Source organism: Oncorhynchus masou, chromosome 7 (genome assembly GCF_036934945.1).
Source record: "Oncorhynchus masou masou isolate Uvic2021 chromosome 7, UVic_Omas_1.1, whole genome shotgun sequence".
NCBI lineage: Eukaryota > Metazoa > Chordata > Actinopteri > Salmoniformes > Salmonidae > Oncorhynchus > Oncorhynchus masou.
This window is the reverse complement of record NC_088218.1, coordinates 25,394,159-25,413,386: the sequence shown is the minus strand read 5'-3', so window position 1 is coordinate 25,413,386 and position 19,228 is coordinate 25,394,159. Positions and strand designations below refer to the sequence as shown.

At 44.6% G+C, this 19,228-nt stretch overlaps 1 protein-coding gene across 1 annotated transcript in view; it reads left to right on the top strand.

The window, feature by feature from the left end:
• The window catches only part of LOC135543091 (uncharacterized), a 32,800-nt gene that overhangs the window by 12,618 nt on the left and 954 nt on the right, over window positions 1–19,228 (top strand). The window contains exon 4 of the mRNA XM_064970174.1: window positions 19,105–19,209. Within this exon, the coding sequence (XP_064826246.1) occupies window positions 19,105–19,209 (105 nt within the window). The remainder of the gene's footprint in view (window positions 1–19,104; window positions 19,210–19,228) is intronic.

Sequence of the window (19,228 nt, the reverse complement as noted above, 5' to 3'; positions counted from 1 at the left end):
TGATCTGTTTCGCAATATGGGGGTCAGCTGTATTACAGGAACACTTGTTTAAATTGGGAAAGTGGAAATCAATTCTGCCTGACAGTGTCTTCAGGATACATACTCAGACCTGACTGGGCACTGACTGTCATCTGTTTCAAACACATGTATTATATGCAGAGACACTCACATAATGGATGTGCACACACACACACCCACCCAAACACACACACACACACCCACCCAAACACACACACACACCCACCCACACACCCACCAATCCACACACACACACACACACACACACACACACACACACACACACACACACACACACACACACACACACACACACACACACACACACACACACACACACACACACACACACACACACACACACACACACACACACACACACACACACACACACACACACACACACACACATGCATCCACTTATAGAACACACACAAGCTCTCTCTCTCCCTTGGTCTCCTTTGTACATGATCTCTGTCATTCCATATCAGCAGAAGTATCTGCAATCAGTCCATGTTATATTAACTGTAATTATACACCTCTCTGTGTGTGCTGTCCACATAAACAATCACATAATACTATGAAATGGCTTGACAGACAGTCATCAATAACTCTGTGTCTGTGTGTGTGTGTGTGTGTGTGTGTGTGTGTGTGTGTGTGTGTGTGTGTGTGTGTGTGTGTGTGTGTGTGTGTGTGTGTGTGTGTGTGTGTGTGTGTGTGTGTGTGTGTGTGTGTGTGTGTGTGTGTGTGTCATCAATAACTCAGTCCTCTCCTATGCTGACCTCGCTATTACAAAATCAGAACTATAAATAAGACCCCTTTTTAACTATGAGCTCATTCAAGATTTTAATTATCCCAATACATCTGTGGCTAAACAATGGCTGAATTGGCAGACGTTTGACTCTGGTGCAGGTCATTGAGCATTCCCCTACTAGTTAATTACTAGCTCAGATGTGTGTATGTGTGTGTGTGTGTGAGTATGCGTGCGTGCGTGCTCTCCAGTCTGAAAACGCTGAACCAAATGCTGACAGATCGTAGGGACAGGGAGGGACAGGAAGGGACAGGGGGTCTAGCTAGCCGACAAATGCATCATCTGCATAATTAGCTAGGAAGAAGCAGCCAGCCACGTATAAAACATTAAACATGCTATGCTCCGACCGGCGACAATCAAAACATTTCATTTGTTGTCAATTATTCAAGACTTTGAGGGTTCTGAAGAGGTTGTTAATATGGAAATCAGCTCAGATGCTAACAAGGTTATAGGATGTGATTTGGGATGGAAAGCCAGCCAGCTTTCTTTTCTTAGGCACTCCTTTCTATTTAGCCTCATATTTCTTATTTCTCCTTTTGTCTTATTCATGAAGCTGTTTTTTTTCTTCCCCCCCAACAAGCTGCATTTTTCTGGCTGAAAGCAAGCCTTTTTATCCACTTCTTGATAAGTGCAAAGCCCTTTGATGGATCTCTTCGAAAACATGAAGCTGAAACTTATTGTCCATTTCTCACAGAGCTCGTATGGCTGCCGCCGGACTTTAAGGGGACCTAAATGAGTGGGATAAAAGTGCAATGCTTCAAACTGAATCGGGAACATGTAAAACCAGGTTAAATCGGCTTGATTTGAGATATACTATATAGTAAAATCCTGGTTTGATTTCAAAACCACTGTGATGCTCAGAATACGGTCACTAGCTTGAGACAGAATACCTAAGCTCGAGTTGAATACCGGTATCTCACCATTACTGTATGTCATTCAGAAATATGTCTAAGGAATCAGTCCTTAGTGAAGCGAGCGACTGTACAATAGTGTGACCAGACCTGTCTGGAGAAATGGTCACTAAAGTTTCCTATCTAGGTTTGGCTGTCACGGTTTAGTTCCCGTACAATTAATTAATAGGTTGAACAGTCCCATACCTCGCTCTCTGGCTACCTTTTAAAGCTGTCAAATCAGAGACACACAGAGTGCAGAAAGAAGCCGGAGGGGCTGCTATTTAAGGTAATTAGGGTTGACGCATGCAGCTCTCAATCCCTATTACTATACCTGCAGTTTGCTGGCAAGACCGCAGCCATGCTACTCACTGCCCTGAGCACTGAATTGGGAGCTAAGTTTAACATGTCCTTGTAGAGAGAGGGAGGAAATGAGAGAGGGAGAGAGGGGGGAGAGAGAGCAAGAGATAATGTGACAAAATGGAAAGATTTCAAATCCACCACATCTATGCACACTGAAGCAGCGGTGGTCCAAATGTCACGAAATGTACTTGCTTGAGTACGCTGTATAGTACAGGAACACAGACAGTCGGAGACGAAGTCTGCCATTTCTCCATGCCAAGTGTCAGAGTGAATTAGTCAAGCTTTACATCTGTCACTTGATGTGAATTTCAAGCTCATATCACAGGCCGTCTATGTAATGAGCCCTGCAACGATACCCCAGGCCTAATCTAAAGAGACGGAAAGGTCACAACCTGGAAGATGTTAGGTGCAAAAGGAAGGAGGTGTTTCTGAATTTCTGACATAAACAATCTGAGCTAAACAGTCAAGGCTGATTTGATCAAAAATGTACAGTATTAGTATATCATGTTTATTCCATAAGGTTAATGACCATTGTCTTATATGGCTTCGTATTTTGTCTAAAATATTTAGCCCACTTCAGCAAGTGAAAAAATATACCATGATTTCAACAAGGCAATAATGCTGTTTCCAAAGCTGCAACACTGCAATGATATCTCTTCTTCTGATAGTACCAGAATGAGTCATGCAAGTATTGTGAGTAGAAGCTGCGAGTAGATGCTGCTACTTGAGCAGGTTCTCAGATGTGTTTCAGAGTTTGGCACGGGAGACGGATCGCTCTGCTAAAGCTGCCGGTATCTGAGTCTCCCTGGTGTCAGAGGCCAGATGTTTAACAAGACTCGCTGCTGATAGTGATTCAGCTGACACACACACACACACACACACACACACACACACACACACACACACACACACACACACACACACACACACACACACACACACACACACACACACACACACACACACACACACACCTCCCCTCAATACGGGAATCTGGCAGAGAATGTGAATCAATGCGTCCTCCTGGATTTTCAGGGTATGTACAGGAACACCCACAAATCAGCGTCCCTGCCAGCAACCAAGCCCTGCACCACCAAGGCTGCTGTCGGTGATTAGATTACAAAGAATTCTGGAAATGAATGCACGGAAATCAGGGTTAGAAGGTACTGAACACAGTCAGGTCGGTCGGTCAATATTCTCTGTAACTAGCTAACTCAGCTAGCTGGAGCTTCTCACTGGAGCAGTGCCCAAACGAGCAACGGACTAGAAGGAATCAGGGAATCAGACATATTCCAATGGCATAAGAATGTACAGTATACTGGTAATATAGTGTTGTTAGTAGTATTGTAGTGTTGTTGTGCATACCTTTTCATGTTGCCTGTTTTAACATGTTACTGCATTAACCAATATTATCAACAATCAATGTTACTTAGTAGAGTATCTCTACATTTAACACATATTGTACATGCATACAATCTTGGGGTTAAGTTACCAAAGACAAAGAAAATACCCCTAACCCCTTGTTAAATTATTTATTTCTATATCATCATCAAACCCCCCAAAAATGACAAATGCTAATTCTGGTCCATTCCCCAGCTGGTCATGGGAGTGCTCATTAGTTTTAGAGAAGGTTAATCCATTTAGCTTCTGCATATTGATATGCCAATTATGTCTAATTGTGGGATAGACATCCATCAAGGTAATAGTGCATAAACACAGGAGCTACATTAGGAACAACCCAACATGTAATGAAGTAAGCGTTAATTGCTAGGAAGTGGACTGCAGGCTACTGAGGTGTGTAATGCAGGAAGGAGAAGGATGGATCGTCAGAGTTTCTTAAATCAGGAAATCATGCCATTTGCACACCCCATGCTGGGGCGGGCTGGGATGCATATCTGCAAGGCAGGCCTCACCAAAATATGGGGTGGGGGTGCATGGGAGGGGGTTGGCAGGCCTTACCAAAATATGGGTTGGGGGTGCATGGGAGGGCAGACGCAAGCCTCAAAAAAAAATGGGGGGAGTACATGGGAGGGTGGAGGCATCTCTCTGGCAGACAAACACGCTCCCATTAAATGCCTTAGAGTGAAAAATACAAGAAATCCTTGGTTCTCTACAGAACTTTCAGATCTTGTAATGATGATAAATCAGGCTTGGGCCAAGGCTAGAAAAAAACAGTTTTTCAGGAAATTGAGAAATAGATGCAGTTCCTCAATCAAGAAAGCTAAATCTAGATACTTTCTAAGTTCTATCTCAGACTCCGCTGGTGATCCGTCTAAATGTTGGAAAACAGTTAATGCAATGATGCGTGGAAATTACTCTCCTTCCTCACCGAAGCAAGTTGTGTCAGACTGGCATCACTACTGAGAAAAAATGTAATAAGTGATGTTTTTTATCAGCATTTTATCTCGGCAAGGTCTGAAAGGCGGGTCTTGAAGGTGGCCCATATATTCCCCCTTCACAAAGGTGGTGACCAGTGTGACTTAAATAATTCTACCCATTTTCAAAAGCCTACACTAGCAACAGTGGAGGCTCCTCAGAGGAAGAATGGGACCATTCTCCTCAGTAAATTTCATTTTTTTCTAAAGTAAAATATAAAAAAAGTTGCCAATTTTAGATAACACTATACTAAATATATACACAAGACACACTGTTTTGTAATGAAGGTCTAACGCAGCCTTTACCTCACTCTGTAGGGTAGCACCATGGTGTAGCCAAAGGGGAGGAAGTTTCCGTCCTCCTCTAGGCACATTTACTTCCATATAAAACCTAGGAGGCTCCTAGTTCTCACCCCCTTCCATAGACTTACACAGTAATTATAACAACTTCCGGAGTATGTCCTCCAACATATCAGAGCTCTTGTAGCATGAAATGAACTTACATGTTGTCCACCCAATCAAAGGATAAGAGAATGAATCTAGTTCTGAAACCATAGGCTACAGCTAGCTAGCACTGCAGTGCATAAAATGTGGTAGTATTTACTCAAAGAGAAAGACAATGGTTAAACCATTTGAACAAATACTGTACATTTCTTCAAAAACGAAGGAGAAGCGAGAGAGAGAGAGAGAGAGAGAGAGAGAGAGAGAGAGAGAGAGAGAGAGAGAGAGAGTGAGAGTGCCTGGAACCCGGAAGCGCTGTTCGACACGTTCCTGCACGGATTATCGGAGGAAGTAAAGGATGAGCTTGCAGCCCGGGAACTATCGCCGGATCTCGACTCACTCATCGCTTTAACTATCCGGATTGATGGTCGGCTACGGGAACGTAGGAGGGAGAAGAGGTCTGATTGCGGTCCCAATTGCTCACTCGAGGATCCCACCTTGCATCTGAACTCCGGAAGTCCGATTCACCTCTTCCCGAGCCGATGCAGCTCGGCAGGTCTAGGTTGTCTCCAGCCGAACGCGTACGCTGACTTAACACCCAGAGTTGTCTGTACTGTGGTACTGCTGGTCATTATGTGTCTACCCGTCCCTTCAAGAGACCAAGCTCATTCGTTGGAGTGAGTACTCCAGTGGGTCTTAACGTCTTGGTTTACAGGGGGCAGTATGTTCACTTCCGGATGAAATGCCCATATTCAAATGCCTGCTACTCATCCCCGGAAGATAAGATATGTATAGTATTAGTAAAACACTCCGAAGTTCATAAAACTGTTTGAATCATGTCTGTGAGTATAACAGAACTTATTTATAGCAGGCGAAACCCCGAGGACATTTTTGTTTTTTGAGGTCACTCTCTTTTCTACCGAATTGAACTCCAACTACCCGGTCAACATTCCGCGTCGCTCCACAGGTAGTATCACATTTTTCATTTCACTTCATTACAGTACAACGGTTTGATTTGTTTGATCGTAGCTAGCCAGCTACATAGCCGTCTTTGTATCTAAGACAATTGTGTAGTCTAGAGCGATTTTCTAGGTTAGCTGGCCAGCTATTGTCGGTCTTTCAACATAGCTAGCCAGCTAGCCCCCGAATAGCAGCACTGTAGTAACTATTACAGTACAACGGTTTGTTTTGTTTGATCGTAGCTAGCTAGCTGCATAGCCGTCTTTGTATCTAAGACAATTGTGTAGCCTAGAGCGATTTTCTAGGTTAGCTGGCCAGCTATTGTCGTTCTCTTAACGTAGCTAGCCAGCTAGCCCCCGAATAGCAGCACTGTAGTAACTATTACAGTACAACGGTTTGTTTTGTTTGATCGTAGCTAGCTAGCTACATAGCCGTCTTTGTATCTAAGTCATTGTTTAGCCTAGAGCGATTTTCTAGGTTAGCTACATCGCAGCCACTACCAGCTAGCCTACTCCAGCAGTACTGTATCATTTCAATCATTTTAGTCTATAAGATTCTTGCTACGTAAGCTTAACTTTCTGAACATTCGAGACGTGTAGTCCACTTGTCATTCCAATCTCCTTTGCATTAGCGTAGCCTCTTCTGTACCCTGTCATCTATGTGTCTATCTATCCCTGTTCTCTCCTCTCTGCACAGACCATACAAACGCTCCACACCGCGTGGCCGCGGCCACCCTAATCTGGTGGTCCCAGCGCGCACGACCCACGTGGAGTTCCTGGTCTCCGGTAGCCTCTGGAACTGCCGATCTGCGGCCAACAAGGCAGAGTTCATCTCAGCCTATGCCTCCCTCCAGTCCCTCGACTTCCTGGCACTGACGGAAACATGGATCACCACAGATAACACTGCTACTCCTACTGCTCTCTCTTCGTCCGCCCACGTGTTCTCGCACACCCCGAGAGCTTCTGGTCAGCGGGGTGGTGGCACCGGGATCCTCATCTCTCCCAAGTGGTCATTCTCTCTCTCTCCCCCTTACCCATCTATCTATCGCCTCCTTTGAATTCCATGCTGTCACAGTTACCAGCCCTTTCAAGCTTAACATCCTTATCATTTATCGCCCTCCAGGTTCCCTCGGAGAGTTCATCAATGAGCTTGATGCCTTGATAAGCTCCTTTCCTGAGGATGGCTCACCTCTCACAGTCCTGGGCAACTTTAACCTCCCCACGTCTACCTTTGACTCATTCCTCTCTGCCTCCTTCTTTCCACTCCTCTCCTCTTTTGACCTCACCCTCTCACCTTCCCCCTACTCACAAGGCAGGCAATACGCTCGACCTCATCTTTACTAGATGCTGTTCTTCCACTAACCTCATTGCAACTCCCTCCAAGACTCCGACCACTACCTTGTATCCTTTTCCCTCTCGCTCTCATCCAACACTTCCCACACTGCCCCTACTCGGATGGTATCGCGCCGTCCCAACCTTCGCTCTCTCTCCCCCGCTACTCTCTCCTCTTCCATCCTATCATCTCTTCCCTCTGCTCATACCTTCTCCAACCTTTCTCCTGAGTCTGCCTCCTCAACCCTCCTTTCTTCCCTTTCTGCATCCTTTGACTCTCTATGTCCCCTATCCTCCCGGCCGGCTCGGTCCTCCCCTCCCGCTCCGTGGCTCGATGACTCATTGCGAGCTCACAGAACAGAGCTCCGGGCAGCCGAGCGGAAATGGAGGAAAACTCGCCTCCCTGCGGACCTGGCATCCTTTCACTCCCTCCTCTCTACATTTTCCTCCTCTGTCTCTGCTGCTAAAGCCACTTTCTACCACTCTAAATTCCAAGCATCTGCCTCTAACCCTAGGAAGCTCTTTGCCACCTTCTCCTCCCTCCTGAATCCTCCTCCCCCTCCCCCTCCTCCCTCTCTGCAGATGACTTCGTCAACCATTTTGAAAAGAAGGTCGACGACATCCGATCCTCGTTTGCTAAGTCAAATGACACCGCTGGTTCTGCTCACACTGCCCTACCCTGTGCTCTGACCTCTTTCTCCCCTCTCTCTCCAGATGAAATCTCGCTTCTTGTGACGGCCGGCCGCCCGCCCAACAACCTGCCCGCTTGACCCTATCCCCTCCTCTCTTCTCCAGACCATTTCCGGGGACCTTCTCCCTTACCTCACCTCGCTCATCAACTCATCCCTGACCGCTGGCTACGTCCCTTCCGTCTTCAAGAGAGCGAGAGTTGCACCCCTTCTGAAAAAACCTACAATCGATCCCTCCGATGTCAACAACTACAGACCAGTATCCCTTCTTTCTTTTCTCTCCAAAACTCTTGAACGTGCCGTCCTTGCCCAGCTCTCCCACTATCTCTCTCAGAATGACCTTCTTGATCCAAATCAGTCAGGTTTCAAGACTAGTCATTCAACTGAGACTGCTCTTCTCTGTATCACGGAGGCGCTCCGCACTGCTAAAGCTAACTCTCTCTCCTCTGCTCTCATCCTTCTAGACCTATCGGCTGCCTTCGATACTGTGAACCATCAGATCCTCCTCTCCACCCTCTCCGAGTTGGGCATCTCCGGCGCGGCCCACGCTTGGATTGCGTCCTACCTGACAGGTCGCTCCTACCAGGTGGCGTGGCGAGAATCTGTCTCCTCGCCACGCGCTCTCACCACTGGTGTCCCCCAGGGCTCTGTTCTAGGCCCTCTCCTATTCTCGCTATACACCAAGTCACTTGGCTCTGTCATAACCTCACATGGTCTCTCCTATCATTGCTATGCAGACGACACACAATTAATCTTCTCCTTTCCCCCTTCTGATGACCAGGTGGCGAATCGCATCTCTGCATGTCTGGCAGACATATCAGTGTGGATGACGGATCACCACCTCAAGCTGAACCTCGGCAAGACGGAGCTGCTCTTCCTCCCGGGGAAGGACTGCCCGTTCCATGATCTCGCCATCACGGTTGACAACTCCATTGTGTCCTCCTCCCAGAGCGCTAAGAACCTTGGCGTGATCCTGGACAACACCCTGTCGTTCTCAACCAACATCATGGCGGTGGCCCGTTCCTGTAGGTTCATGCTCTACAACATCCGCAGAGTACGACCCTGCCTCACACAGGAAGCGGCGCAGGTCCTAATCCAGGCACTTGTCATCTCCCGTCTGGATTACTGCAACTCGCTGTTGGCTGGGCTCCCTGCCTGTGCCATTAAACCCCTACAACTCATCCAGAACGCCGCAGCCGTCTGGTGTTCAACCTTCCCAAGTTCTCTCACGTCACCCCGCTCCTCCGCTCTCTCCACTGGCTTCCAGTTGAAGCTCGCATCCGCTACAAGACCATGGTGCTTGCCTACGGAGCTGTGAGGGGAACGGCACCGCAGTACCTCCAGGCTCTGATCAGGCCCTACACCCAAGCAAGGGCACTGCGTTCATCCACCTCTGGCCTGCTCGCCTCCCTACCATTGAGGAAGTACAGTTCCCGCTCAGCCCAGTCAAAACTGTTCGCTGCTCTGGCCCCCCAATGGTGGAACAAACTCCCTCACGACGCCAGGACAGCGGAGTCAATCACCACCTTCCGGAGACACCTGAAACCCCACCTCTTCAAGGAATACCTAGGATAAGATAAGTAATCCTTCTCACCACCCCCCCTTAATGATTTAGATGCACTATTGTAAAGTGGCTGTTCCACTGGATGTCAGAAGGTGAATTCACCAATTTGTAAGTCGCTCTGGATAAGAGCGTCTGCTAAATGACTTAAATGTAATGTAATGTAAATGTTTTCATTGAGAATCCAGATTTCTAAGGGACCTTCTTGCAGTTCCTACCGCTTCCACTGGAAGTCTTTAGAAAGTCTTTAGAAATTGGATGAGGTTTTTCCTTTGTGTAATGAAGAAGTAGCCCTGTTCAGAACGAGGGTCACTTGTAGTGTACTGTTAGATAGAGGTGCGTGACCAGAAAGCTAGCTACAGTTTGTTTTCCTCCTGTATTGAACACAGATCATCCCGTCTTCAATTTTATCGATTATTTACGTTAAAACATACCTAAAGTTGTATTACAAAAGTAGTTTGAAATGTTTTGGCAAAGTTTACAGGTAACTTTTGAGATATTTTGTAGTCACGTTGCGCAAGTTGGAACCGGTGTTTTTCTGGATCAAACGCGCCAAAAAAATGACATTTTGTATATATATCAACGGAATTAATAGAACAAAAGGACCATTTGAGATGTTAATGGGACATATTGGAGTGCCAACAAAAGAAGCTTGTCAAAGGTAAGGCATGAATTATATTTTTATTTCTGCGTTTTGTGTCGCGCCTGCAGGGTTGAAATATGCTTTTCTCTTTTTGTTTACGGAGGTGCTATCCTCAGATAATAGCATCGTTTGCTTTTGCCAAAAAGCCTTTTTGAAATCTGACATGTTGGCTGGATTCACAACAAGTATAGCTTTAATATGGTATCTTACATCTGTGATTTCATGAAAGTTAAATTTTTATAGTAATTTATTTGAATTTGGCGCTCTGCATTTTCACTAGCTTTTGGCCAGATGGGACGCTGGCGTCCCACATATCCCAGAGAGGTTGAAGATATTTTTTCTTCTCCCCTTACTCGCCCCCCCACTCCATCGAATTTGGGGCCGATGTGAGTCTTATGGACGTTACCCTGGCGTCTGAGCTGGGAATCCCCACTCAACCTCTCTCCATTTCCATGGATGTTAGAGCGCTGTACGGACGCTCTATAGGCCGGGTCACCCACCATACCACCCACATCAACCTAAGAGTGTCAGGGAACCACAGAGAGACGATCCAATTCCTGGCTCCAGCAACACAATCCCTCTTTTGACTGGGCTACTGGTGTCATTGTCACACCCTGACCTGTTTCACCTGTCTTTGTGTTTATCTACCCTCCCTCCAGGTGTTCCCCATTATCCCTTGTGTATTTATTCCTTCGTTCTCTGTGTCTTTTGCCAGTTCGTTTTGTTCATAGAACCTGCCAGCGTTTTGTTTCCCTGCTCCCGCCTTTGCTCCTTTTTTCTAGTTCCCAGTTCTGACCGTTCTGCCTGCCCTGACCCTGAGCATGCCTGTCGTCCTGTATTTACACCCTCTCTGGATTATTGACACCTGCCTGCCTTGACCTGTCATTTGCCTGCCTGTTTGAGGAATAACATTTTGTTTCTTCAACAATGTCTGCACCTGGGTCATACCTTAAAGCGAGATACATGTAGTAAGTAGCATAAATCTATCCAGGTTACATTGAGCTGGGTGAATGAATTACAGTCATCCAATATGCTGTAATAGAAATAAGACCATACTCAAAAAATATAAATAAATGCCACCGACCGTCATTGACTAGCAAAAATTCTACAAGCCTTGGTAAATACTCAACTTAGATACTTTTTAACTATAAAATGTATTCTAAATGTACACCAGTCAGGTTTCAGACCAGGTAAAAATAAACATTCTGTGGTACTTTTTTCCCGACATGTCTAAAGACTTCGACACGGTGGCTCATTCATTACTTATTCAGAGTCTGGTTTGAAATGTATTTAAAGGACAGAAAACAGTGTGTTTTCTTTCTTGACATAATAAAGGGTGTCCCACAGGGATCGATTCTTGGTCCGGTTATTTTCACTATTTAAATTAACAATATTGATTTATCTGTAGAAAATGTTTACTTTCACCTGTATGCAGATGACACTGTGGTGAATGTTATTGCCCCACAGCTGACCAGGCTCTTTCAGAACTTCAATCTGTCTTTATTGCCTTGCAGAAAGCCTTTGTTGAACAGAAATTGGTACATAATGCAAGTAAAACCAAGTATATTTTATTTTGACGAAAAGCTATATTGACGAAAAGCTATTTTTCAAAAAGCATGTTGATGAGTTAGAAAAAAAGTTTTTTTAATTAGGTATCTAGGAAACTCCTTCCTCCACTTTTCATTCACTCAGCCTTTTGAGCCACTGGACCCACTCAAACAGAACTAACCTACGCCTTGATATCTCTCTTCCCTCTCTCGCCAGATTAAATGCTGCAACTAGTGAAGTCAGGCTGCCCACCAACCTGCCCGCTCGACCCCATCCCCTCCTCCCTGGTCGGGAGACTATCTCTGGAGACCTTCTCCCATTCCTCACTTCACTCATTAACTCATCCCTGACCACTGGCTGCGTCCCCTCTGACTTCAAAATGTCCAGAGTCGCTCCCCTCCTCAAGAAACCAACAGTCAATGAACTAATCACTGATCATCATCTTTATGTGATTGGCCTGACTGAAACATGGCTCAAGCCTGATGAATTTACTGTGTAAACCTCTTAAATGAGGCCTCTCATTTATTTACACGCATCCCACAAAGGCAGAGGTGTTGCTAACATTTATGACAGCAACTTTCAATTGACAATAAAAATGACTCCGTTTTCGTCTTTTAAGCTACTAGTCATGAAATCTATGCAGCCTACTCAATCACTTTGTATAGATACTGTTTACTGACCTCCTGTGCCGTACACAGCATTCCTCACTGAAATCCCTGAATTTCTGTCGGATCTTGTAGACATGGCAGATAATATTCACAATTTTGGTGATTTTAATATTCACATGGAAAAGTCTACAGACCCACTCCAAAAGGCTTTCAGAGCCATCATCGACCAAGTGGGTTTTGTCCAACATGTCTCCGGTCATACTCATTGCCACAGAAATACCCTGGATCTAGTTTTGTCCCATGGAATAAATATTGTGGATCTAAATGTTTTTCCTCATAATCCTGGACTATCGGACTACCATTTCATTGCATTTGCAATCTCATCAAATAATCTGCTCAGACCCCAACAACGGATCATTAAGAGACGTGCTATAAATTCTCGGACAACCCAAAGATTTCTAGAAGACTCCCTCCACCTACCCAAGGACGTTGGAGTACAAAAATTGGTTAACCACCTGACTAAGGATCTAAATGTAACCTTGCGTAATACCCTAGATGCAGTTGCACTCCTGAAAACAAACATTTGTCACAAGAAGTTTGCTCGCTGGTATACAGAAAATACCCAAGCACTGAAGCAAGCTTCCAGAAAATTGGAACGGAAATGGCGCTCCACCAAACTGGATGTCTTCCGTTTAGCTTGGAAAGACAGTACCGTGTTATATCGAAGAGCCCTCACTGCTGCTCGATCATCCTATTTTTCCAACCTAATTGAGGAGAATGAGAACATTCCAACATTTATTTTTGATACTGTCACAAAGCTAACTAAATAGCAGCATTCATCAAGAGAGGATAGCTTTCACTTCAGCAGTGATACATTTATGAACTTCTTCGATGAAAAGATCATGATCATTAAAAAGCAAACTACGGACCCCTTTTTGAATCTGCATATTTCTCCGAAGCTCAGTTATCCTGAGTCTGCACAGAACTGCCAAGACCTAGGATCAACGGAGACACTCAAGTTTTTAAATCTTGTATCTAGACACATAGTCATGGTCCCTAAACCGTCATGCTGCATACTGGACCCTATTCCAACTAAACTACTGAAAGAGATACTTCCTGTGCTTGGCTTTCCTATGTTGAACAGAACATAATAAATGGCTCCCTATTCACCAGATGTGTACCAAACTCACTGAAAGTGGTAGTACTAAAGCTTCTCTTGAAAAAGCCAAACCTTGACCCGGAAATGTCAAAACTATCGGCCTATATCAAATCTCCCATTCCTCTCAAATGCTTTTGAAAAAGCTGTTGCGCAGCAACTCACTGCCTTCCTGAAGAAAAAGAATGTATATGAAATGCTTCAGTCTGATTTTAGACCCCATCTTAGCACTGAGACTGCTCTGGTGAAGGTGGTAATTTACATTTTATTGGCGTCAAATCAAGGCTCTGCATCTGTCCTCGTGTTGCTAGACCTTAGTGCTGCTTTTGACACCATTGACCACCACATTATTTTGGACAGATAAGAAACCCTAATTGGTCTACAGCAGGGTTGGGCAATTCCAGTCCTCGAGGGCCTGATTGGTGTCACAGTTTTGCCCCAGCCCCAGCTGACTCCAATAATCACCTAATCATGATCTTCAGTTTAGAATACAATTTGATTAATCAGCTGTGTTTTCTAGGTATGGAGAAAAACTGTGACACCAATCAAGAGGACTAGAGTTGCCCACCCCGGTCTACACAGACAAGTTCTTGCCTGGTTTAGATCTTATATGTTGGAAATATATCAGTTTGTGGATGGTTTGTCCTCTGACAAATCAATTGTAAGTTTTGGCGTTCCTCAAGGTTCCATTTTAGGACCACTATTGTTTTCACTATATATTCTTGGTGATGTCATTCGAAAACACAATGTCAACTTTCACTGCTATGTGGATGAAACACAGAAGTACAGTTTGATGAAACATGGTGAAGGCCCAAAATTGCCTACCTTGGAATCATGGGCTTCAGGCATAAGGAAGTGGATGGCGGAAATGGTTTTACTTTTAAACTCATAAAAAACAGAGATGCTAGTTCTAAGTTCCAAGAAACAAAGATACCTACTGTTGGATCTGACAATCTTGATGGTTGCACAGTAGTCTCAAATAAAACTGTGAAGGACCTCTGCGTTACTTTGTACCCTGATCTCTCTTTTGATCAACATATCAAGAATATTTCAAGGACAGATTTTTTTCTATCTTCGTAACATTGCAAAAATCTGAAACGTCTTGTCCAAAAATTATGCAGAAAGGCTAATCCATTCTTTTGTCACTTCTAGATTAGACTACTGCAATGCTGTACTCTCCGGCTACCAGGATAAAGCAGTAAATAAACTTCAGTTAGTGCTAAACAGGGCTGCTAGAATCCTGACTAGAACCAATCATATTACTCCAGTGCTAGCTTCTCCACATCAGCTTCCTGTTAAGGCAAGTGCTGATTTCAAGGTTTTACTTCTAACCTACAAAGCATTACATGAGCTTGCTCCTGCCTATCTCTCTGTTTTGGTCCTGCTGTACATCCCTACACGTACACTACGGTCACAAGATGCAGGCCTCCTCTAAGCAAACAGCTGGAGGCAGGGATTTCTCATATAAAGCTCCATTCTTATGTAATGGTCTGCCTATCCATGTCGAGACTTGGTATCGACCTTCAAGTCATTACTGAGGACTCATCTCTCATTCCCTCTCTCCCTCCCCTCCCGGAGAAACTGAGCCCTAGTATCATGCCTCAGGACTACCTGGCCCGATGACTCCTGGCTGTCCCCAGTCAACCTGGCCATGCTGCTGCTCCTGTTTCAACTGTTCTGCCTGTGGTTAGGGAACCCTGACCTGTTCACTGGACGTTACCTTGTTGACCTGCTGTTTTTGACTCTCTATCTACCGCGCCTGCTGTCTCGACCTCTGAATACTTGTGTATGAAAAGCCAACTGACATTTACTCCTGAGATACTGACCTGTTGCATCCTCTACAACCAGTGATTATTATTTGACCCTGCTAGTCATCTATGAACATTTGAACAATTTGAAGAACAATCTGGCCTTAAATGGCTATGCACTCTTAAATGGCCATCTACACCCAGCATTGGATGGATAATAGTGGGCGGAAGACATGGTGGTGCGGCAGGTGCCGATTCTCATACGAATGCTGTTATTTTATCTAAAACATTTGGTGTACGCCGACCCCAGCTTAGTAACTCATGCAAAGAGTTAAAGCTCAATTATGTGTTTTATCTCCAGTACTTTGCCATGATTGTCAGTTATGTAGCTGCTCTACTGATAATCTCAGTGCGCCCTTGCTGGGATGACACCAGTCTACTGCCGGAGAATATCAACACCAAACACATTGGTTCACAGTTCCACGGGAGCGGACAGTACACAGCGTACCATAATGTTCTGAATAATGCTCAAGTCTACCTCGCTCCTTATTCTACTGAACTGCTTAGGCGTAACAAACACAAGTCCAACATTTTCAACTACCTGTTCACTACCCTCCTACTCTCTGGGGATGTGCAACTCAACCCTGGGCCTAACATCACCGAGCCAACGATACTCACCGGAGTGGAAAGCAGTGGATGGCCTCGTCCACTGATCGTCGCCGCTGTGGAAGTGGGTGCTATGGTCCTATGGTTTCTCTCGACTCACGGCCTAAACCCAGCCGTCAGAAAACACGGAGGTTTAACTTTTTTCAATCACTCTCGAGAAATCTGGGACCCACGAGCTAAGCCCAAGGGACTACTAGGGGGGCACTTGAACATTCGTAGTGTCATTCCAAAAAGTGATCAAATTCAACTTCTACTCACAGACTCCAACCTTGACTTCCTCTGCCTCTCAGAGACAGGGCTCCATAAAAACTCTCCATATGCTTCTTTGATTGTGATTGGCTCCAATGTTTTCAGGAGAGACAGGATTGAAGGAAGAGGAGGGGGTGTGATGATTTCAATTAAAGAACATATCGGATGTAATCAAATTGAGTGGTCATGTGATAATGAACTAGAATGTATTGGCCTGAACGTTACACTGTCTCCCCAAATGTATTTTATCCTTATTGGATTGTATAGGCCACCTTCCACCAAAAGTGTGTTTTTTGATCAGTTTAATAACATGCTAAAGGAATGTGATTGTGGGAAAGAGGTCATCTTAATGGGAGATTTTAATATTAATAATGAAGACAAGTCTTGTAGGAAAACCCTCAAACGGATCACTAAAACCTTTGACTTTACACAGCTAGTTTAAGGGCCAACCAGGGTGACTTCTTGCTCTAAAACACAGATTGATTTGGTGATCAGTAATAAACCAGAGATTGACTAAATCCTTCAATATGGTTACTGGGCTATCTGATCATAATCTGACTCTTATAGCCAGAAAGATGTCTAAGAGCAGGTTTAACCTCTCTACTGTTAGAAAACCGGATCAACTAAGAATACCTAAGAGTGAATTAAACTATTTTGAAAACGCAAGGATCTCTTGTCCTATACAGACGTGGAAGCTGATAGTCAGGTTTTTCTATCCACAATCCAGACTACAATAAATGATTTCCTAAAGAAAATCAAATCCAAACCTGGCCAAAAGAGCCCTCTTCCTTGGCTGAATGGAGAAATCTGGAAAAGAACGAGATTATGCTCTAAAAATAGCCCTAAGATCCAAATTAGAGCATGACAGACGTAAGTTTACCATGTTGAGAAATAAGGTGATGAAAGAAATCAGACAGGCCAAGGCAAACTTTTTTATTAACATAATTGGTGAAGCAAAGGCAAATTCTAAATTGATCTGGGTGAATCTAAAAAAGTTAACAGGGAAAGACCATAGTAACACTGCAAAAAGACTAGAAATCATGGGGAATAACAATCTAACACAGGATGCAGTCGAAACAGCAATAGCCTTCAATTCCTACTTTATTGACTCTGTCAGGGTACTGACACAGAACCCTTCCACTGGTTTATTGGGCTCAGTGCTAGTAAATGACACTCAAACTGTCTTCATCATAAGGGAGGTTTCTGAGTCAAAGGTGAACAAGGTGATTAGCTCACTAAAGAACTCTAAAGCCAAATATGTGTTTGGGCTGGACTCTACCTTTCTTAAAAACTACAAAGAGTCACTCATTGGCCCCATTACTAAGGTCCCCAACATATCTATTGGTCTTGGGGTGTTTCCAAGGGTATGGAAGTCAGCCATAATAACGGCCATCTTTAAATCGGGTGACCCTGCTGACGTGACTAACTACAGGCCCATTAGTATACTACCTGTGCTGTCAAAGGTTGTTGAAAAATGTGTAGCAAAACAACTGATTACCCACCTCAACAACAGCCCCTTCACATTACACTCCATGCAGTTTGGCATCAGAGCGAAACACTCCACAGAAACCGCCAACCGCTTTCTTCTGGAAAATGTGAAGTCCAAGATGAACAAAGGGGGCGATGTTGAAGCTGTGTTTCTGGACCTAAGGAAGTCTTTTGATACTGTTAACTATGAGATTCTTATCACAAAATTGTCCAAGTTCAACTTTCCCCCCGATGCTTTGAGATGGATTAAATCATACCTTGAAGGCAGAACTCAGTGTGTCAGAGTGAGCAATGAGCTGCCGCCCACTCTTAGCTATGATGTGGGCGTGCCCCAAGGGTCAATACTGGGGCCCCTCCTGTTCAGCCTGAACATTAATGATCTGCCTTCTGTCTGTACTGGGTCTGAAGTTCAAATGTATGCAGATGATACAGTGATATATGTGCATGCAAAGAGCAAACAACAAGCTGCACAAGAACTCACTACTGTAATGGTCCAGGTTACAAAGTGTCTCAGTGAATCGTGTTTGCATCTCAATGTGAAAAAAACTGTTAGCATGTTCTTTACAAAGAGGGCAACAGATGCTACTGAGCCAGATGTCTATGTGTCAGTGGAGAAGCTCCAGGTGGTATCTGGTTTTAAGTACCTTGGCATCATACTTGATTCCAACCTCTCTTTAAAAAGCATGTCCAAAAGATTATTCAGATAACCAAATTCAACCTAGCTAATTTCCGATTTATACGAAATTGTTTGACGACAGAGGTAGCAAAACTACAAAAATACTTCAAATCTATGATACTCCCCCACTTAACATACTGTTTGACTAGTTGGGCCCAAGATTGCTGTACAACATTAAAACCTATTCAGTCTGTCTACAAACAGGCTCTCAAAGTGCTTGACAGGAAGCACAATATCCATCATCACTGTTACATCCTCAGAAAGCATGAGCTCCTGAGTTGGAAAAATCTTGTGCAATACACCTTGTATTCAAGATCCTAAATGGCCTGGCTTCCCCTCCACTCAGCATGTTTTTCTTCTCAATGATTGTCTATATTGTATTTTTTTTAATAACCTACCCAGGGACTGCGGTTGAAAATTAGACGGCTGGCTAAAACCGGCACTTTTACTGAAACGTTGATTAATGTGCACTGTCCCTGTAAACATAAAATAAACTCAAACTCAGCACAGCAAGAAGAGGACTGGCCGCCCCCCAGCGCCTGGTTGCTCTCTAGTTTTCGTCCTAGGTTCCTGCCTTTCAAGGGAGTTTTTCCTAGCCACCGTGCTTCTGTATAGCCCTGTGAGAAATTTGCTGATGTAAAAAGGGCTTTATAAATACATTCGATTGATTTGATCCCTCTGACTGGTATCAATTATTTTCTTTCCAAAACACTTGAATGGGCTGTCTCTTACCAACTCTCTTGCTCTCTCCCTCAGAACAATCTTCTTGACCCTATCCAGTCAGACTTCAAGACGGGTCACTCAACCGATACTGCTCTTCTCGGTGTCACGGAGGCTCTCCGCCCTGCCAAAGCTGACTCTCTCTCTGTTCTCATTCTCCTAGATCTAGCCACTGCCTTCGACACCATGAGCCATCAGCTCTTCCTCTCCACCCTCCTAGGGCTGGGCATCTCAGGCTACGCACACTCTTGGAGGCTGCTCCTATCAGGTGACGTGGAGAGGTTCTG